At 37.4% G+C, this 23,164-nt stretch overlaps 1 protein-coding gene across 6 annotated transcripts in view; it reads left to right on the forward strand.

The window, feature by feature from the left end:
- sh3pxd2aa (SH3 and PX domains 2Aa) overlaps window positions 1–22,778 on the forward strand; it is a gene marked incomplete at its 5' end in the record, with an annotated part of 104,060 nt that extends 81,282 nt beyond the window's left edge. For 2 of the 6 annotated variants that reach the window (XM_081362513.1, XM_081362515.1), the window contains 8 exons: window positions 7,954–8,067; window positions 9,726–9,809; window positions 15,571–15,688; window positions 16,548–16,927; window positions 17,199–17,213; window positions 18,025–18,074; window positions 18,172–18,291; window positions 18,541–22,778. In XM_081362513.1, coding sequence (XP_081218639.1) covers window positions 7,954–8,067; window positions 9,726–9,809; window positions 15,571–15,688; window positions 16,548–16,927; window positions 17,199–17,213; window positions 18,025–18,074; window positions 18,172–18,291; window positions 18,541–20,481 — 2,822 coding nt within the window. In that variant the 3' untranslated portion in view covers window positions 20,482–22,778. The remainder of the gene's footprint in view (window positions 1–7,953; window positions 8,068–9,725; window positions 9,810–15,570; window positions 15,689–16,547; window positions 16,928–17,198; window positions 17,214–18,024; window positions 18,075–18,171; window positions 18,292–18,540) is intronic. The other 4 variants (XM_081362514.1, XM_081362516.1, XM_081362517.1 and 1 more) reach the window with 2 other exon arrangements.
- Between the last annotated feature and the right edge of the window lie 386 nt (window positions 22,779–23,164).

Genomic DNA, 23,164 nt, shown 5'->3' on the forward strand with positions numbered 1-23,164 from the left:
GATGGGTCAAAAAAAAAAAAAAATTGTCATAATTTACACAGCCTCAAACCGGTATGACCTCTGTAGAACACAAAATAAGTTATTCTGAAGAACTGTTTTTTTTTTGTCTATATAATGAAAGTCAATGGGGTCCAAAACAACATTGGACTCAATTGTTTGGTTTTTGAAACCTTTTTCAAAATATCTCCTTTTGTGTTCTGCAGAAAAATAGAAAGTCATACAGGTTTGAAATGACATGGGGATGAGTAAATGTTGACAGAGTTTTGATTTTTGGGTGAACTATTTCTTTAAGAATCTCTTACACTCTTAGAAGAAAAGGTTCTATATAGAACCTTAAAGGGTTCTGGCAGGTGCATCGGAGCATTTTTAGGCCAATTCACACCGCACAGATACAATTCTAAGTCCAACAGCCTACTTGTTTGTTGGCGTTTGTCTATACGGTGTGAATTGGCCTTTAGGGGTTCCCATTATGGGATCATTTTATGGATTTTTTATTTTTTATTAAATGGTATGAATTAAATGGCTCGTAAACATGCTTTTTCACTAGAAAAAAAAAGTAAATAACCCGTTAAACATGAAAGTATTATGCAATCATTTAAGACATTTCTTCTTAAGGCGAGACACTACAGGTGAATAGGGTAAAATTTTAAAATAATAGATATCACCATGAAACTTCCTCAGTTGATTATTTACACAAGTATATACAAAAAAATGTATTACAAGTTTTAGAAATTTGTATGTTTAATTATGCAAATTAGGCATTCTCTCATTAAATATGCACAATTTTGCATATATTTTCGGTAGATAGATCTGAACATATGTTAAAGCCAGGTGCAAAATTCTTTTTTCATTTTGTTTACACACAAGATGAAAATAAAAACTCAGAGGGTTTCCAGGATATATGCTTTCATTACCTAGGGAATCAAAATATACTGTCCATAGCCATAGAAAATAGATTTTCGCCATTTTTTTTGATTAAAATGTCACATAAATTAGGCCAGGAATGATTTATTAACAAATCCCTCTGAAAATATCTTCAGAATACTGCTAAGTGTATAACTGGAAAGTTTGGTGTACATAGGTTGAGATGTTTCTACTGGAGAATGACAAAAAACTCATTTTGAGAAAACGGCAGTTAAAGATTTAAATTGCTCTAAATGAGAAATCATAATTAGCTTTAAATCCCCTTTTGGACATTCACGATTGGTTACTGATAGAAAGGAAATGCCCATATTTGGGTTACATAGAATTGTGCAGGAGACTCAGAGCTTTACAGCGATACCGGTCATGACAGACTTCAGTAAACAGACGGAGCTCGGCGTGTCGCGTTGTAATGCTTACTTCCTGGTAAATTCGGGAGAAACTTACTGCCGCAAGTAAACAAAATGTAATAAAATAAACATCTTAATGTATATTTTCAACGTTTTCTATATAGCAGCTTGAAAGAACACATATTGAAGGAGTAAACTAGCCCAAAATCTCAAAACTGACCACTGCATGAAAATCGATGTTTTTGTCTGCCGTGTCTCGCCTTAAGAACCCTAGAGTTCTACTGTATAGAACCCTATTTAACTTTTTTTCTAAGAGTGAAAGAGTGACTTTTTACATAAACAAAAAAGAAAATTCTGTCACCCTTTTGTCGTTCCAAACCTGTATTCTCTCATATTCAAATTTTGTACTTCTCTTTCAGTTACAATTTTTCTGCTTAGGTGTGTGTTTTTGATTCGCATGGTTTGTTTCTGAAGATCTCCATCGTTTTCTCACTGATTACGTTTCTGATTGGTAGCCAGTTTCCTTAAAAACATCACTCTCTTTTCAATGAACCGGTCTAAGAAAACAAGTGCAGGAAAGAAATAACATGTTTATGCGGATCTAAGACCAGCTGTTCCTGAACCAATCTCAACCACTGGAGCTCTTGAAATAAAAACCGCAACAGTGATCTTAGATTAATGTGCATGAGCGACCGACATCATCAGCCTTTGAAGTTCAGACCAAAGAGAAGCACTCTCCACTGTCTCGGCTTTGTTAGATTACACCAAACCCATTTTGGTCCCAAGCCCAAAACCTGATACTCCAGCTTTTCAGGAAAGAACTTGAGTGTGACCGAATGTAGGCCAGACACTCCACTGGCCTGGATTTTGGAGAACGTCAGCTGAAATACCCTTCCAGTGATTTCAGTCGGAGCTAAAAAAAAACAGTGATTCTTTTTAAATAACATGAAGTAATTGTAAATTGAACCGTTTTTTTTTTTTTTTTTTTACTTCTGCTTCTGTCAAGAACTGAGTGGCCAGAGTGTGAACCTTATAAAAGCAACGTTTTTAATTTTTTCTTCACTTCTAATCTGGACCTATTTTAAACCTTCATCTCTCTCTCTCAGAACTCATCTGTATCCTACAACATTCATTACCATTCTCAGAATTTCATAAATGATGTGTTCTATGATATCATTTGTTGTTTTCATACATTGCTTGTATCTGATTAATGTTTTCATTTCTGTTTGCTACTTAAGGCCTAAAATAAGAAAGTGAAAGGCACTTGAATTTTTGGCTGTCTTGATGGTTTTTCTTTTCTTCTTCTTCTGGCTGGTTTGGATGGAGGGAATGTGTGGTGAAACTCCAGCTTTGAAGTTTAGGCCAAACATCTGCTCTCTCTTTCTCTTTCTTTCCTTGTTGTCTCTTTTGTTCAGCCTCTCTTGGTTCTTGCCTTTCCTTTCCTCTCATTCAGTTCAGTTTAATTATAACAGAGCTGAACATCAGAATTGTATCACATGAGCTCAAATCTAAAAGTGTCATTCAGCAGGATATGACTAAATATTCAATACCGGAGGGTCAAAACGGCTGAAATCCGTATTGATTGAACATTAATCTTAATGTTGGGAATGTTGGTGGTTATGAATCTGCCTGCGAGGATTATGACATCCTAATCAGATCTTCGTTTTCAGGCATTCAGTGCTTAGAATGACTTTTTATTAAGTATTATATTATGCTGTCTTTATTCGAAGACTTTCAAACTTAAAGTTAAACGAAAGTATATTCATTGTGTCATTCGTTATTCTTTCTTTTGCTTTTTTCATTCACTGTTCTCTCATCCATTCCCTTTTCTCTGCATTCTTTCTCTCATCCACTCATTCATTGTTTGTTTGTTCTTTCCTCCTTCCAATCTGTTGTTTGTTCTTTCATTCATTTGTGAATGGTGATTTTTGTTATTTCTACTAGTGGCGGCAAAGGGAATTGCAAAAAAATAGCGATTTGTTTTTAAACTGTCCTTCAATTCTTCAACCAGACAGGTAATCCAAAACTCATACCACTGGTTGGGATAGGAGAAAGTATTAAACATCAAATTCTAATCTTATCTAACTGTGTACACGCATACATAAACAAGCTTACATGACCTACTCCCCTACCATGTGTATCGGAACAGAAGTTCATGGCACACACATGCAGCTTTCAGAAGAAACATTTCTCAGAAGCAGATACGCTGTGTTAGATTTATTAGCCTGTTTTGCAGAAGCGCCATCTTTCTCAGAAAGGCCTAGATCTTTTGCTTTGAAGAGCAAGCCCACCTGTATCTCAGCTGAAAGACTCCTGGTGTCTGTTTTTGTGTGAGAGAATCGTAACGTCCTGAACTGAAGAGGAGTACATAGTTACAGCATCAAAACAGCATTCCTGTTGTCTGGCTGGAGCTGTGTGTGTCTGTTGTTTTGGTTAAAGAATTAGTTTCTGCTTTGTCAAGGAAAAGTTTAGCTTTGAAAGTTGCAGGCATAGCGCATAGTACTCGGATTTTTCTGACTGTTAGATTTGATGTCCAGTATTCGAAATCCTCTTAAATATCTCCTCTGAAGGTGTGAGATTATTTCTTTAAAGGTGCACTAAAGCCCAATTTATACTTCTGCATCGAACTTACGCCGTAGCTACGTCGTAGGCTGTGTGTAGCGCGCGTACCTTTCGGCGTACCCTGACGTGCACCTCTCCAAAAATGTAACAACGCGTCAACTCTACGCGGACGCAAGCGCTGTGATTGGTCTGCTAGGACCGCTCCCTCGGGTTTCACATGCTCCCTCTGCGCGCGTGAACGCGGACAACGACGCAGAAGTATAAATGAAAACCAACGCGTTGCCCACAGCGTAGAGGCTCCGGCGTAGGTCCGACGCAGAAGTATAAATCAGCCTGAAGTCATTCGTATATTGTCGACTTTGTTTATGTTGTCTTGGATGTATACTGACACCTATTGGTGTGGATGCAACATCACAGAAATGTTTCCAGTTACTACTGTAATTTTAGAAATAAAGTGAGCAGTATTTGGCTTGTCATGTGATTTCAACATGGCTGCCTCCATAAGGCCACCCACCCACTAAAATAAAACAGCTTTTATTAGGCTACTGAGAAGACTACAGTCTTCATCTTATGTGTGTATACAGTTTTTTTTAATACTACATCATTAAACGTATCTTAAAAGTACTATTAAATTTGTTATTGTGTACAGTTTTTGATGTGGGATAAATGACTGGGTGCACCTCAAATGTTGTTCTGAAAGCTGTGATGACACACGCCTATATACTCACAAATATATAAACAAATCCCCAATGATTCCAATGAAAAGCATCTTTGTGATGGCTTAACTGTGCGCAACCCTTGCCATTTTGCATTCTGATTGAATTGACCCTCTGTGCTTGCCGTAGACGGTTCCTGGTGTGCACAAACAGGGAGACAGTATCTCATTGAAAGAGGGTCAGTCAGGCAGGGTGGCCACAACCTGCTCTCAGCTCTCTCACAAATTCATTAGCAAGTTCATAGTACTCGTGTGTATGCGTTTGTGAGAGATTTGCTATGTCAGGGTGGTATATATGTCAGTGTGGTCTAATTGACTCAAATGAATCTTTGGATTTCGGTATAAGCACTGTTGTGATTTTTTTGGCACACTGACTCAGCGCTAGTTTTCTGATCTATGTGTTTGTTTCTGTCTCTCAGTGTATGTCTTCCAACTACTGGCATCGCCATTACATTTTTTTAAATGAGAGCCACTGTTTCTTTGGGTTTAAAATGAGCACTGCCATCCAAAAGTTTGGGGTCAGTAAGTTTTTTTTAGTGTTTTTAAAAAGAAGCCTCTTTGGCTCACCAAGGCTGCATTGATCCTGATCCTTTATAAATCATTCTAATATGCTGATTTACTGCTCAAGAAACATTTCTGTTGAAAACAGTTGTACTGCTTAATATTCATTAATTCATAAAACTTTAATAAATTAACTTATCCATGAACACGGCAGATTGTTTTCCATTGGCTGTGGAAGTGAAGACGACAACTCCGATGATTCCACACTCATTCACGACGTCATCAAGCTAGGCCTTAGTTATCATTCTGAACAAACTACCTTTACAGGCGAAACTTACATACTGTGCCTTTAAGATATATCTAGAGTTTGAGGAGGCAATTTTCTGTTGAAACATATTTGAACGTAAAATTTGTTTATATATGTATTATAGATTATAGAACTTTTCCAGTTACATTTATCACTCTTTTGTTACATTTATTCAGATTAGAGATTGATTAATTCATTAATTCTTATACCTCCGGTTTCACAGACAAGGCTTAAACCTAGTCCCAAAGCAACTTTAAGCTCGACATACTGTATCTTAAAATGTGTCAATGCCATTGTTTTGTCTCAAGATACACACCAGTAATGTTTTTTTCTAAGGCATGTTTATAAAAGCTACTTAAATGTCCTAATTGAACTAAGGCCTAATCCTGGCTTAATCTAAGCCCTGTCTGAAAACTTGATAGTTCAGTCGACAATGTATAAAAAGAGGATGCGCAGTGCTAGAGCTCTTTTTTGTAAATAAACACTGACGGCAAATATTTAAATAACATTAACCCATAAGAATGTACAATGTGAGCAGTGTGAACTGTGCAGCAAGTTAACCCAGGATTCTGTTGAGACAGACCCATGGATACTTTAGTGTGAAAAGCCCTGTAATGTAAACCTTTATGTACTTCTACTTTAACTATATCAGACTAGATTAAGTTTGACTTTTAATTGAGATTTTCTAGGCAAATTTTGAGCAACGAAATGATAAACTCAAGAATCACGCACTACGAATTTGGATTTTTTTTTTGCTATAGTATTATGTTAATTCTAGAGTTGAAGTCTTTATCTTATGGTCTTGAGACCACATAAACATGATCTGGGTCTGGGTCTTAAAACTTGAAGTTTTGGTCTGGATATGGATCCTGGTTTATGGTTTCAGAAAAGACCACAGTCTATTTCCAACATACTGAAGATGATAATTATGTCCACCACAGGTCGGTGCGGCATCTTCACCCTTGCAAAGGATTTACAAGAATTCCATGACTGTAAATGCCAACAAAGCCACTGTACAAAGTAGGGTTTGAAAAGAAAGATGCAGTAAATTGTCTCTGTTTCAGATGATAAACTGGATATGGGGTCTAGCCTTGGTCTTGAAGGGTCTAGTGCATAATGCAACCGCAAATATGTTACCGTTCAGATGTTTGGGGTCAGTCTCTTATGAATCTCTTATGCGTATCTCTTAGGCTGCATTTATTTGATTAAAAACTAATATTGTAAAATGATTTTACAATTTAAATATCTTTTAATATATTTTAAAATGTAACTGTGATGGCAAAGCTGAATTACTTCAGTTTTCAGTGTCACATGATCCTTCAGAAATCATTCTCTGATTCGCTGCTAAAGTAACATTTCTTATTATTATCAATGTTGACAGCAGTTGTGCTGCTTAATAGTTTTGTGGTAAATCATAAAATGTCATAAATGTCTTTACTGCCACTCATCAGTTTAACACATCCTTGCTGAATAAATTCTTCTTTCTAAGAAAAAAAATAAAAAATCGTACTGACCTCAAACTTTTGAATGGTAGTCTATATACGAGTTTAAGTATTTTTGCACATGTGTGATGTGGGTAAATAATTGTTTTCTAAAGCGTACAGTATTTGACATCATTATTGGCCCGTGTTGGTTTAGAACATTTGCTGTTGATCACTTAGCGCCCTGTCAAAAGACTTTGCCTCTGTGCCATTATGATGTCAGAGCTAGATTACTGCAGACTGATGACATCACACTGTTATGAACAGCTTTCCAGCAATACTCTGTTACCTTGGCAACAGGCTCGCTCAGAAACATCTGTTTCAGCTGGAGAACCGGTTTGAATTTTCATTCATTGGCGTTAACTTATGTTAGCTTTGTATTTAAGTGTAACCCTGCCAAATATATGGTTTTAATTCCATAACCTTAGTAAATTGTAGTTCTGCACAGATTGATGTACTCAAATGTCCTTTTCATAAAGGTTGTTTGAGCCTCTCTTGGCATAAGACTTTTTCTTTGACCATCTTTTTTGCTGCTTTGTTTATAAAGCTGCTCAGAATCATATTTGAGTTATTGTAGAAATGTAAAAAACAAAAACAAAAAAACATCACAATCCATATTTCAAAAAGAAACAATAATCCTGACACCAACCACATTTGACAAATTCAGCACTTATTCAGACACATGAAGGAGGAGCTGAAATACATAAATTTAATTGATGAGGTTATTTTGGCCGAAAACGCACAAGCACACACATATAAACTCGTAAAACATGTCATCATGTTAGTGGCTAAGAGCATGTCAGACACTGTTCAAACAAACACAATAATGTTAACCCTCAATGATATTTATGATGCGTGAGGCCTAATTGATCCCAAATGATACTCAGGAAGTGTATTGAATTCATAAAAGCATCGCCTGAAACTAACACCAGTGTGAGTGTGTTTGTGAATATGATTGAAGCCAAAACATTGCATCCCATCAGATCAGTAAAATCCAAATGTTTGTGCATTAGTATTTGTTTGCAAAGCATAGATGCCTCAACTTTCTCTAAACATCAATCAGTATTTTGCACTATATGAATTGAAAACTAATATCTTATGGATGTTTTTTTGTAGGCTGGTGGTTTGTCAGCACAGCTGAAGAACAGGGTTGGGTTCCTGCCACGTACCTGGACTCTCAGAGCGGCACCAGAGATGATCTGGACCTGGGAACATCTAGATCTGGAGAAGGTAGGATACACCAATTACACTCTCTCCTACTTTCCCATGCACAAACACTCTTATACCCCAAGAAATCTTCACCAAAACCAGTATAAGATGACCTGTTTCGCATCTATTGACCAATCACCAACCAGAACCGTACAAATTGATTTTATAATGGAGTATACCAAAGTCTGTATACTAAATTTTCTTTGAGAAGCTTCTGTTTGTTTGAGAAAAAGAGTGAGGACTTAAGGACTGTGAGAGACCATCGATTGGAGAAGGAGAAATAAAGGAAAGAAGGGCGGCTCCTCTATCATAAAAGTGCTGCTATCATTTCTTTGAATCTATAAATAATAAATTACTTCTTCTCTAAAAGGTTGCACTAGTACATCGGTTGTACTTCATAGTGTGTTGTAACTACACACCATATTGAATCTGGGTGTTTCCTCAACTATGGGCACTTTTGGCCCTGTGAACTTTTTTAAAACATTTAGACAGAATTTTATTAATTTATTTAATGAAGATTCCCACCAATGTGTAATTTCCACCACATCTCAAGTTACGTATTGTTTTTTTTAGCATTGTGTGGTTGAAACATTTCAGAATAAAACGGCATTTGAAAAGTGACAAATAAAAGTGATGAAGATCTTAATCTTCATCTAACAAACAGACAAAGTGGAAATCTGTTGGGTTTAAAGTTACAATGAAACAGAAGTACCGACGGATCTTTTATTCTGTGTAACAGATTATTACAAAAAGAAAAATACTGGGTTCTTTCCATCAGATGTTGATTGGATGTCTGACATGCATCCACAGAGAGAAGTTTGTCGTCTTCTGTCTCAAAAGATACAAACAAACAAACAAAAAATACATTGATGAATCATTCACAATAAGATGTACTGTATTTGCAAAATAATTTTCATTTCATGTCAAATCCTGGAACATAAACTGGCCAAAGTTGAAGAAACACCCATCTGTTTTCTCACTGCAATGAAACAAACATTGAGAAGTCTCATTATAAATTTGTCCCTTTCTAATCCTCCTTTACCGTCTTCCCCAAACCCCAATCATCTGCTGCCATCAGCATTTCCAGAACCACATTTTTAGCTGCATCTTGAAATGTATGCCACTGAAGAGCTCAATGTGTAAGATTAGGAGTGGTCAGGCTGGAGATAAAGCTTCCGCTACTATCTTTGTCTTGACTAGATCGAAACATCCCAACACAATTTATTGATCCCCAAATGGTAATTTACCTTTCCATTAGGCCACAACAGCTTCATTTATGGATGTTGCTGCAGTTTTTTCAGACTTAACTTTATTTGAGATAGACCATCTACTGTGTCTTTACTTCCAATGCTTTTTCCCTTTTGAATGTATGTAGATAATGAGTGGTTAATATATATACTGTATAATATGATACATGAATTTTCCACTCTCTAACACAATAAAAAGCATAAGCACTTTATGTGCACCACTAAAATCCAATAACACATGTATTAATCCAAATACTCCATTGCTTGCCATCATCGCTCAAGCCAAAAACCCTCCTAACCTATCACAAAACTCTTTTCTTTCATGTAATATGTCTTCATCATTACACTAATACCAGTGTTCCTCCTGAGTTATTTATGTTGAGTTTGTCATGTCTCTGTTCTCTTTCTGCTGTCCTCATTCACCCGTGTCAGTTACTAAGAGACGTAAGGCTCATCTGAAGAGGCTTGACCGGAGATGGACACTAGGGGGAATAGTCAACCGCCAACAGAGCCGAGGTGAACACACATGCAATCACGCATGCCTGCATAGACTGATCACATGCAAGCAGTCACGTGTGTGTGACCAATCTGCATGGTGCGTTTGTGTGTTTGTGCAGGTTTTCACAATGATTAGCTTTAATACGTACACAAACACGCTCTTTAGGAACCTAAACTCTCTTTCTGGATAAAACTTCTGGATCTGGCTCCCAAAGCATGCTGGGTGGTCTGTTTCATCTGCTCTCCATCATAAAGTCTTTATTATACTTTGCTTGCTTTAGGTCTCTATTTGTGTATATGTGTATGAACTCAAAATGAGATAATTAAGACTGTTTGCAGATGATGAAAATTAGGTTTCTCTGGATAAAGATTGGTTTAGAAGTACAGATTAATTCTGAAATATTGTAGTCTGATATCTATATGCCTGAAATCTCATGTATGCCATTAGAGTTCAAAGTTCCAGATTCTTGATTATATAAGAGCTCAGACTGGTTTATGGTAGTAAATATTGATTTGGTTCTGGTTTAGCTGCTTCATTTTCTACTTTTCTATTAAAGCCTACTAAACAAGTATCTTTTGCAGGTTAACAAAGTTAAAAGCAGGTGTGTCCAATCCTAAACTTGGAGGACCAACGTCCTGCAGAGTTTAGCTTCAACCAGCTCCAAAATACTTGCCTGGAAGTGTCTAGTGAGTCTGAAGACCTTAGCTGTGTTTGAAATTGTCCCCTATACCCTCATTCACTTTTGCCTACATTACTTCACCAATATAGTCCATCTGAATGAATGAAAACGAGTGAGTTAATTCGGATACTGAGTGTGTTGGAAGAGCTGCCGTTTTTGCATAGTTTGTGCTAGCAAACTGGCATCTCCAGTAGTAATGAAAAGATTTATCTTAAACTCTTTAATGGAAACTAACATGTATAAACCTTAATTAAACAATTTAATAATCAGTTAAAAAGGAATTTATACCCGTATTATATTACTCTGTACCCACATTGGACTAACGGTTTGGAAAATGAATGGATTGATGATTCATCTGAATGAATGAATGAATGAATGAATGAATGAATGAAATGAGGCATTTATATAGCGATGATTCATCTGAGGGCGCCATCTTCTGGTGAGAAGTGGGAATTCATTCGGCACGACGATCGCAGTGCATTATGGGTATTCTCTAGCTGTTGAGTTTACATGAGTTGTACACTTGTTAATGCAGTGCATTGTGGGATTGAACGAGTGAACACGATTACGTCCACTATGGTTTCGGATACCACTAAAAATGGCTGTCCCTTCAATTTAATAGAGGGGGCGGTTTCGGATACAGCCCTTGATTAGCTGGTTGAAGTGTTTTTAAGTAGGTTTGGAGCTAAACTCTGCAGGACAGTTACCCTCCAGGAGCAGCTTTGGGGACCCCTGGTTTAAAGGGATAGTTCACCCAAAAAAAAAAAAAACAATTGGTAATGGTGTCTACTCACCCTTATGTCGTTCCAAACCTGTACAACTTTTTTTTTTGTCCATACAATGAAAGTCAATGGAGAGCTATGTTGTTTTAGACCCCCATTTAATTACTACCATAGTATGGACAAAAACATACTTCAACGTCTAACATCAAACATCTCTTTTGGTGTTGTACAGAAAAAAAAACGTCATTCTGGTTTAAAAAAAATATAATTCTGAATTCAGCAGTCAGATCTGGCATCCTGCAGTTCACACATGAGGTTTGACCTTTCAAAATCCCAGTGTTTAATTCTAGACCTCAAATAATTACTAATGTCTAGACCATTGGTGGAATTGTATATTTGTATGGTAATGAGTCTCCTTGGAGATCTGCCGTTTCATGTTGAGTCACAAGGAATAGACCTCCACGGTTGTAATTCCCGCAGTTTTCCATTTGTGTACTCTTAGAGTGTAATGACTAACATGTCATGAACACCATGCACATGGCTGTAAGTAGACTCTAGACTAGAGCATGCTGGATCTGGAATTGGTGGGAGCTGATAAGAGCTTCACCTGCATTGGCAAGGGGATGAATATCACCCTGACTGGGACTGTGTGAATGTCTACTGAGACTCCTAATGCCCAATACACATTGTACGATTTCTGTCCCAGATGAAAGATGACCAAACGTGGCAATTTCTGTAGTCGTGGCTCCTAAACGGTGATCCTACTGTAGGTCGTACATTGAGAGAGGTTCAAAGATGGCTGTCGTCAGTCTTGCGACCAAAGATAGCCTGCAATAATTTTTTGACAGTGTCATAAATTTAGCATGATCATCTCACAGTGTGTTTGCTGCTACGACCTACGTCTACTGACTAGCCAATAAAAATGCAACATGAAATGGCGTATTGATCAAGGCGACATGTCGCTAAAACTATATATTTCAAGCTCCATTTGCAAAATTGGCATGCCAAGTTGGGCTCTTTTCCCTTGTGCATATTCTCCTCTTTCGCATCCTCCTCTTTTTTTTCAGCGCACATAAAACCACAATTGCCAAAGTGTGATTCATCTTGCTCTATTTGTTTACCACTAACGCATGCTGATGACGTTTTATTCTTCTATACTCCCTTGCATCGTAGTCTACGATTCAATAGGTGTCACCATCGTACAGTCTAAATATATGTAATGCCCAAGTTTATTAGATCCATGTCGTACAGTGTCATTTGCAATGATGATTGCCGAAATTGCACAGTCCGTAGCAGGCGTAAGATATGAAATACCGGGTCTTATGTTTATGGAATGACTTATGTTAATTAGTCTCTTCAAATCTTCAAGTCCTCCAGTAACCACCACTAACAACCGTGGTAACTATGGCATTTTAGGCAAAGCTATGGTTACCGTGGTCAAATTTGATAAGTATTATAATTTTTTCTCTTTTCTTCCGAAAGTGGCTTCTGGTTTTAGATTGGATGTGACACTGTTACAGTAACTGCCTTTCCCTCATTATTTCTCCCTTACTTTGCTCTGCATCATTGGAGAAGTCTTTGGAAACTCACAGTGGAAAGTGTGGAAGTAGGTCATTGGCTCGCTGTGTGTGACTGCATTTAATCCTGTCATTTTTTTTACCGTATACATACTAATGAGTCAGAGAGCACCATGGCTGATCCAGAGACAAAGAACAGCCAGGAGTTTCAGAGGGAATGTTTCTCCATAAAGTTGCAACCTTCAAAACAGGTCAGAGGTTGTGATGGCTTCAGAGTGGTTGCTTGAAATAAACGAATGATCTTTTGCAACATAATGGTTTCAAAATCCGTACTGAAATACAGTACTAGGAGCCCTTGGACCCTAATTTACAGCCAAGTCCTCAAAAAAGTACATTTGATCCACAATGAAAATTTTCATTAATCATCATTTATTGATGATATTGATGATCATTTATTCACCCAAATTCTCCAAACCAGAATTTTAATTTATTTATCTTTACTTTAAGTACTATTCTTCCATATACCACAAAAGGAGATGTTAGGCAGTATGTTCATGCTGCTCTTTTCCATAAAGTGGAATAAAATAACAAAAACTCACCATAAAAGCACCATAAGTGTCTAATAATGACTTGAATTGAATGGTTCACCCAAAACATTTTATTCTGTCATTTTCTCACCCTCAAGCTGTTTCAAAACCTGTACGAATTTCTTTCTTCTGCTAAACAAAAAAGAAGATATTTTGAAGAATGTTGGTAATCAAACAGTTTATGGACCCCATTGACTTCCATTCTATTGTTTTCTTCTTCCATACTATGGAAGTCAATGGGGCCCATCAGCTGTTTGATTACCCATTTTCTTTAAAATATCTTTTTAGTTCAGCTGAAGAAAGGAATGCATACAGGTATACAACTTGAGGGTGTGTAAATAATGACAAAAAGTTCATTTTTGGGTGAACTATCCCTACCAGCTTGATCAGACATTGTGATCATCATTCACTTTCAATCAGCATTCCTCTAAATTTATCCATTTCTGTTCTATGAAAAAATTTAAATCATAAAAGGTTCGGAATGACATAAGGATGAGTAAATGAACTATTTTCATTTTTAGATGGGTGCTGCTCAAATTCAGACAACTCCTGCCGGACCGAGCACGACTTTTTGACTTTTTTCAGCTTATGTGAAATATGAAAAGCAAGCAAGTTTCAGGAAGGTCAATATGACAGCTAGAATGATCTGTGTACCCGCAATCTCTCTCTCATTTCGTATCGCAGTGGTTTTTAGGTCATGGAGGCTGAAGGAGAAAATGCCTCTGTTGGCACACAACCCCACAAGAGCATGCAAAACTCAACTAATGTGTTCTGGACCGACCTGACTTTTTCCACCGTCCAGAACAGTCCATGAAAATACCGCTGACTGTTGGGAAATGAGTTTTTGTGGCGTTTCTTTTTGTGTGTGTTTAGCTCTTTCGTTTTTACCCTCAAATCTCTCACTCCTGTTGGTTGTCATCTGTCCACACTATGACTTTCTTCTGTGGACCTCAAAAGGAGATGTTTAGCAGAATGCCTGCAATCAGTTCTTCTGCATTTGGTAAAAATGATTAGTGTTGGTTTTAGGTCAGAAGTTCAGAATGAGATCAGCACAGGGTAGTTTCTTCTCTGTCATATGTTCACTTATCAGATTTCCCAGCTTGTCTGCTCCCGCGAAAGAATTAAGTGTTGATAAAGACGTTACGAAAGAGAGTGACTAACTGCCCTGACCTCATGTCGTCTGTTGCTGGCAAGACTGTGTTATTCACTGCTTAGAAAAACTACATATAGGATATTCATCTCTCTTTTTTGTTGTTTTTTCTTTTTCAACACTTCTCCCACTATTAATATGCCTTTTTATCAGCTCTATATCTGTTTCACTAAATCGAAATTTATAGCGTTGCTCTGAGCAGACTGTAAGCTCTTTCGCAAAGGGAAAGACATCAGAGTATGATATGTAGATGTTAAACACAGTTGTGTCATATGTAAACGATACTGAATAATGTTTTATGTGGGTTTTTTGGGAAGATAAATGCTTTATAAGATCTCAGGAGTCTTCAGTGCAAAATGGTGGGAATAAAACTGGTTGTGATCTGCTATTTGTCTTGCTGGGTGAATCTTACAAAACCTGTCATGAACATATCTAGGACATATTTTAGCACACACTTTTTTTGCAATGTGAGATTATTTTCACGAGAATTAAGCACATATTCTTCCCCAATTCTTATTATCATTATACAAAACAGTCTCATTCTCTTTACTGTAATGGGAAAATAATATATTATTTAAAGTGTAAAAATGGTAGTATGTGTTGTCCTATCTTTAATATATGCTGACATAAAGTCCTGATGCATTATGGTGATTCTATATTCCTAATGCAATATGTAAATCTTTTTTTTTTTCTTCATGACCTTGATATGTTTGTATAAGACTGACACTGCTAGGTATTTCATATGGAATAATACTAGAACTGGAGTGGAGAGGCTTATGATAATTATTGTGTCTTGGGCTTGTATTGCTCCGGTTACAACAGGCCCAATGTCTCCTGGAGGTTTCGTTAATGTTATTACTATTGACGGATTGTGAGATGATTGTGTTATTGTGCCTGTGGTGAAGGGTGAGTTTTGGACCGGTCTTACTGCAAACTTTGTGGTTTTACTTCTGCCTCTGTTTTCCCAAGGAGAGTCTCTAAATTTGTAAGTTTATAAGTTAGCAGTTAAATCCATTAGTCAACCTCCTTTCACACCACAGAAAAGGCAAAGACCCAAGTACAGAAAAAAAAAATTAACAAAGAAGTCCTTTCTCATTCTTTTTCCCTTATCTGTCTTTTTTAGAGGAGAAATATGTCACTGTCCAGGCGTATGGCAGTCAGGGAAAGGATGAGATCGGGTTCGAGAAAGGAGTAACCGTGGAGGTCATCCAGAAGAACCTGGAGGGATGGTGGTACATCAGGTAATCAATCTGGACCTCACACTTTAAGGTGGTATATTATGGAAATATTTGCTTTTTTTATTATTTGGTAATATCTTTGTTGATGACATTTAATTTCTTCATTGCAATTTGTCTGGTGATATTGCATTTTGGGTCTTCAGAAACATCTGCACTACTAGAGTTTACTATGTTATCACTGTGTTAATTGGTAGCCTACTGTATATAGCAAATCTCAACTGCTTGATTATATATATTAAAAGTAGGATATATAGTGCATCCTATTTTCCCTGCATACAGTACACTCATATACAGAGAAATATACACTATATAGCAAATCTCAACTGCTTGATTTTTAATTTGGTCACAAAATGTAAATATAGCTCTATAAATAAAGCTAGATATGTAAGTATATCCAACTTGATCATATAAAGCAGTATATACTATTGGCCTATAGCATATCTCAATTGCTAGATTGCTTGTTTTTAATGAAATGGAAACTAAATTACCGCCCAGCTCTAATCTAAAGGCATGATATTAAGATGTTATAAATATTAACATCATGATTTTCTGTAAAAGCTGCCTTGAAACCATATGTAGAGTGATTGGGGCTGTACATGTACATATGATGCCATGTAATTAGTGTGTGTATATATATATTATATATGAAGTTGCTTATACAGTAGATGCTTCTGCGTATTAAGGATACATAGAAAAAATGACAGTTTTACATTTTTTTTGCAATCTCTGGATGGTCAGTATGACTTAAAATGTTATGCTGACCTCTAGTGGTCAGTAGGAGAACGGTTAATGGATTTTATTTGTAAAATCCCCCCCACACACGTTTTGAAATATGTGTAATACTGCTACTAATGTGTTGCAGGTATCAGGGTAAGGAGGGCTGGGCCCCAGCCTCATACCTGAAGAAACTGAAAGATGACCTTTCCCCAAGGAAGAAGACTCTGACTGGCCCTGTGGAGATCATTGGAAACATAATGGAGATCAGCAACCTCCTCAACAAGAAGGCTGTAAGCGAGAAGGACATTCAAACTGATGGCGAGGCCACCAGCCCTGAGCGCCACATTTCCAAAAGTGAAATCAGTTTACCTATCCCATATGCCCCAGAGGCTGGAGTGGCACCCACAGTGGTCACTGGTTTGGGAATGAACTCTGGATCTAGCGCCGCCCTACAGGAGAACAAGAGCAGGGCAGAGCCGGGGTCGCCTGCCATAGCCCGGGTGGCACCACACAGAGTTGAGATAGGTGAGTAAACAGTTGGTTTATGACATGTATAACTTAATGTATACAGCATTCACATGTTCAGAATATAATAGAATAGAAAAGTTAGATATATAAGACTTAAAGTATTTATTTACTTTATTCAAAACAAGTACAATTATAATTAAATTATTATTTTTTAAATTAATATATCTATATGTTTTATATTTAATATATAATCATATTTAATTGTATAATTATATCTCCATATTTGATATAATAAATATGTTTATGTTCCTGTTATTTTTGCACATAGGATTTGATGCCATAGGTAACATTTCTTTGTGGTAAACAGATATTTCCTAACATTTTGTCCGGGTGTTGTGTACCTTGATAGTGACACATTCACGGTCTCTGTTGCTCAACATTCAGCCTGTCAACTGCTGTTTGTTTGATTTTTGTTTGTTCTTGTGCTTACTTATTTTTCTAATGCTAAGTGCGCACTATACAACTGGAAAAAAAAATCCCCATAGTGCTGTACTGCTCACATTACATGACATTCATTCTTGTTAAATCTGTTTTGTTGTGGATGCTGAGATGCACACACTATTATCTCACCTTAACAGGTCCTTAACAGACAGCATATGATCCCCAAAATTCTTCGCCTTGGTTAAAACCTGCAAAGTGACTGATTCTATTCAAATAACAGCAGCTTAAGTTGTATGCATGGTACTTTTTGCTAATAAATCTAAAAACAAAAAAGATGAAATATGACATTTAAAGAGACAATGTTCTATTTTCTCGTTGGCTATTTCTTATCATTGCCCTCGTTACTTAAACATCATACCCAGGCCATTACATTTCTCACACTACAAGATTTCCTTCTGATATTTTTTTCTTAAAACATGCTTGTTGTGAATGCATGCTTGAGTGTGTTGAAACACATCTCTGAACTTCTCTCTTATAATGAGGGTTAGTGATGGCACTGTAATCCAGTTTGGCTCTAATTGCCTTTGTTAAAAAAAAAAGAAAAAAAAAGTGACAGACAAATTGGGAACTCTCCTATTTTTATGGCCTAAATTTAATTAAACTATGGTAATGTTTGCTGTCCTGAGCTGAGATGTTTTGTATTCATTTGGCAGGATCTCCAAACCTCAGACAGAAACCTCCTCCTCGAAGAGATACAAATCTGGTAAGTTAAGTGGAGCAAAAAGCATTTATGATCAAATTTAATTCATAGAGAGCAGCATTTATTTAGACAGTAATGTTTTTTTTCTCCAAAACTCAAGGCATTCCAGTTGCCCAAACCTCCAGAGGCCCCTACTGTGGAAGCGGAGTACTACACCATAGCAGAGTTTCAATCCAGTATCTCAGATGGCATCAGTTTCCGTGGAGGACAAAAGGCTGATGTAAGGCTGATATATTCTAATATATCTGGTATATTTTATTTTTCAAAAACAAAATATCATTTGACTAATGAAAATATGAAAATATATGAAATAATTAAGATATACAGTGGGGTTCAAAAGACCTTTACCAAATTAACAATGGGATTTATTGTTTAAAACTTAATATAAACAAATGTTCAAAGTTTAGATTGCACTGTATGATAAATATATGCCATTGTATAATGTAAACATGTAATATGTGGTCTTCAGGTCATAGAGAAGAACTCTGGTGGTTGGTGGTACGTCCAGATCGGGGAAATGGAAGGCTGGGCACCCTGCTCCTACATTGATAAACGCAAGAAGCCCAACCTAAGCAGGCGAACCAGTACACTCACCCGCCCCAAAGTTCCACCCCCTGCTCCACCAGTCAAGAAACAGGATTCTGAGGAATCACCTTCTCTGGGTGGCTCTGCCTCCAAAGCTCCAGAGTCCCCCACTCAGTGTGTCTATGAGGAGCCGGAATATGATGTTCCTGCCATTGGTTTTGAATCCGATCTGGACAGTAATCCTCCGAAACAAAAAACAAATAATTCCCCAAAACCAGAGCCCCGTAAGTTTGAAATTAAAAGCAATCCAGCAGCTGCCGAAAGGATCGCACAGGCTGGCAAAGCGTCACCTTTACTAAAAGTGATGACCTCCCCCTTGAGGAAAAGAAACTCATTAGAGGATGTCAATAGGGAGGAAGTGATCTATGAAAATGAAGGGTTTAGGTTTTCCTCTGATGACTTTGCTAGTGGTTGTGATTCGGATACACCAAGGAGTCTCACATTGGGTCGCAAACCTTACGGGTCCTCTTCTGGAGGAGGGAAGCCCCTACGGAAAGTAACGCCGGATCTAAGCCGGAGCCACTCTCTTGGTCGTTCTGAGAGACACAGCCCCAAGTCATCATCAGACGAATCAGGACGCAATCCCAAAAGAGAGCCTGTTATGCGTAAAGATGTGGAGATCCGGATTGGTCAGAGTCCTTTAGCCAGACCCAAACCAGTAGTGCGACCTAAACCTTTGCTTACAAAGTCGGAGCCACAAAGTCCAGAAAGAATGGACATCAAAAGCCTACGTCGCCAGCTTCGGCCCACGGGAAGTCTTCGGCAAGGAGCGGTCCGTGCAGTGCGCGGTGAAGATTCTGAGACGGCTTCCATTGTGTCCTCAGAGGATTCCGTCTCCTCAAGAAGTACCTCCGATCTCTCCAGCGTCTATTCCAAAGGTAGCCGAGGTGGGGAATCCGACCATGAAAGTTCGATCTACAGGACCACAGATGCCTACGAACGAGCCCAGGAGTCAGAGGTAAGCTTCCCAGCCGGTGTGGATGTTGAGGTGCTGGAGAAGCAGGAAAGTGGATGGTGTTATGTCCGTTGGGGCAATGATGAGGGTTGGGCGCCTACTTTCTACTTGGAGCCAGTCAAGCAAACCCATAACGCCGGGGTTCAAGAATCCCGTGAAGGCCCTCTTGTGGATCTCGGTAGCACCAACAAGTCCAACAGCCTCGAGAAAAACGAGCAGCGTGTTCAAGCCCTTAACAACCTCAACCAGCAGAACCTGAGGAGTATGAGCAACCCTAGCCCACCAATCCCATCCAAACCACCAGGGGGATTTAGCAAACCAACCGCAATGCTGAACGGTTCTGGCGTACGGATGCGGAACGGTGTCCGTCAGGCAGCAGTGCGACCGCAGTCAGTGTTTGTGTCTCCCCCACAGCCTCTGAAGGACACCAACATCCATACAGGGTCTTTGAGGAGAAATGAATCACTGGGTGCTGGCGACCACTTGAGGTCCACAGGAGTAAGGCGAAACTCCTCCTTTACTGCCGTTCGACCGCAGCCAGCGACCGATGTGCGGGTGAGGGCTGGGACCACCATTACAGCTCCCGTCGGAAGTTCAAGCCCCTTGATTGCCCAGAGAAATGGAATTCCAATCTCTACAGTAAGACCCAAGCCCATCGAGAAGACACACCTCATTCACAACAACCTTCGAGAGGTTTACGTATCTATTGCTGATTACCGTGGCGATGAAGAGACCATGGGTTTCTCGGAGGGCACTAGTCTTGAAGTTTTGGAGAAGAATCCAAATGGATGGTGGTACTGCCAGGTTCTCGATGGCTTACAGGGACGTAAAGGCTGGGTACCGTCTAACTACCTGGAGAGAAAAAAGTAATTCCCCCAAAATGTTTTAAACATGCACAATTGTAATCAAAATGTAAAAAGACGAACTGACTGAAGGACTTTTGGTTTGAAACGAGAGGGACACAGAGCCTTTTAGAAAGGAGTTTACATTAAAACTAGAGTAATGCAGGTGAATGTTTAGCAAAATACCTGCCGAAACTTTATGCCAAATGGGTGCCTTCTTACATCTTTCTCTGAATGTTAAGAGGAATTGGTCAAATACCAGTGAAGCAACGAAAATACTAAACTTCAACTTAGTGCCATAGGCCTACAAGTACTGAAAGCAACAAACTTATTTTTGTTACAACGTTGAAAAGAAAGAAAGATAATTTCAGCATAGATGCATAACGAAATGTGCAAATTCAATCGTAAGCACTCAAAAACAAGAAATTTCCGTAAAAAATGTTTTGAACAGAAAAACCAACTTCAAAATTTTCTCAAAGCATTGAGTGCATTCAAAAAAACAAAGCATAACTTTGATTGTCGTTTTTTAAAAACGTATCATTTTTTAGAAATTGTTTTGTGTTGATGTTTTTATATCTTCCTTAGAGATGTATTTCTGCTTTCTTGTAACATCCTAACCCATCAAAACATTCACTGACTTACTTCCTGTCCTGATCAGTTGTCGTAAATAATGACGGATCAATCTCATTTGTCTTCCCCATTCTATATATTCGCAGGCCAAAATGAATAAAACATGTTCAAGGAAAACAGTCTGTGAAAGCTATATGCATAGATCACCTCATGCCCGCCTCTTTATTGGGTTTAAACCCAAGTTTAGTTTACAAAGTGCATCTGGTCATGTTAGACAGCTTCAAAGGAGAGGACTTTAGATATTGCTGCTCTGTGTGTGCTAAGTCATGAAATTAGGACTGGAAAATCTTATGTTTTGCTCAGCATTTTATCCCAGGGAAGTAGTAACATAACATTGAGCCAAAAAATTTGATCACACCAAAGAAGAATTACAGACACATTTTGTTTTAGAGTTAGTATTTATTTGTATGGGTACAAATACAGTGTATTCGACAAAACCTAAACCAGGTTTCAGAACAGAGAACAAAGTATATTTAATTGTTATATCTGGAAGCACTTGATTTTTTTAACCCAAAGAAAAGCACATTAATATGCAATGTTAATTTGTACGTTATGATATTGTTGGGCAGTATTGAATCTGAAGTTACACAATACGCAGTTTAAACTTCTATCATTTAAGAATAGCTCTTCATTTTCCGTCAACAGATATCCAAAATAGTCCATAGTCCAATCTTTGTTTTCTTTTTTTAGACGTCTGAGCTCAGAATGATTACTTCTCCCTGATTCAGCCATATAATACTCATTAACAACAGCATCAAACAGCTGATGTTCAAGACTGCTGAAATATTTTTCTAACGAATAGTGTGAGCTCTTAATTGGGTTTCGCAATACTTTGATTTATTTTTTTCTGCTGGACAGTATTTTAGTGTTAAACAGTTAAAACATTAATTACCTGCTAGATTGCAGTTATATTCTATTAAGCAGAAAGTTGTTTATTTTGTCTTGTTTCTTTGTTGGTTGTTGTGTGATCACACATGGACAATAATGATGAATGAAGTCGTTAATTTGTTGTGAATCAATGCATTTGAACTTTTTCTTGAATGCATTGGTTAAAAGATGCAGTGTACTTCATCAGCATATAATTTATTTAACAACATTTTTGTTGTATTTATTATTTTAATAAAAAAAGTTTTTTTATTGTCATTTGACACATGTGACACTTGATACTCTTGGTAGTTCTTTAGTAATTGGCTACTGCTATATTCTCAGCTTTTTTTCCTACCAAGATGATTTTTTGTCTCTTATGTAGGACTTTATTACTCGTACTCTTGAAATTCGATTTTTTTTTTAAATTCATGGGACCATTTCCCCCATGTTTTTCCTCATTATTTATTAAATTTCTTCTTTTTTTTTTTTTTAATCAGGAATGCATTTTCAACCAAGCTGAAAGCTGCACCTTTAGCAACTATGGACACTTCCTTTCTCGTTATTGAGCCACATATAATGCCAGATTATTTAAGCAAAAAATAATTTGTTCTTATTTTAATATCATCATACCACTTAAAAAAAAAAAAAACGTTACATGACCTAAATGATAATCAATCAATCCTCCTAATTAAAAGCCAGCATTAAAAATGGGAATGATCAAATAGCAACTGTCATAAATTTTATAATTAAAAACAGCAGGGCTTTATAGTTATGTGGATCCCAAATTGTGACTGGACCAAATTTGATTTGAGTGTTTCTTTTAAATGTTATCTTAAAAAAAAAAAAAAAACAGCAATAATGGAATTTTAAAGTTCTAATTTGGGTGATTTTTTTTATTTAACGTTAAAATTTGAACATGAAAATGAAGCCATTGCACTCTCAGTTGCAACTCTCCTTTGACGATGGCATTATAGAAATGTGTCGACTCACTACAGCGCACCAGCTTGTGATGGATGTTTCTTATCTCCATTAACACTATGCTTTTTCTTCATTTGCGCCTATAGAATTTACAAGGGAACTGTTAAGTGTCAAACTAGTTCTTATCTCATATTACTTTTGTATCTGCTAGCTTTGTTTTTGTGTTCTTTATTTATTTAATTTTTCAATGCGTTTTTCAGGAACAATGTTGTGTTTTGCTCTTTTTTCTTCTTCTT

Source organism: Scardinius erythrophthalmus (genome assembly GCF_964197995.2).
Source record: "Scardinius erythrophthalmus genome assembly, chromosome: 3".
In the NCBI taxonomy this organism is placed as follows: domain Eukaryota; kingdom Metazoa; phylum Chordata; class Actinopteri; order Cypriniformes; family Leuciscidae; genus Scardinius; species Scardinius erythrophthalmus.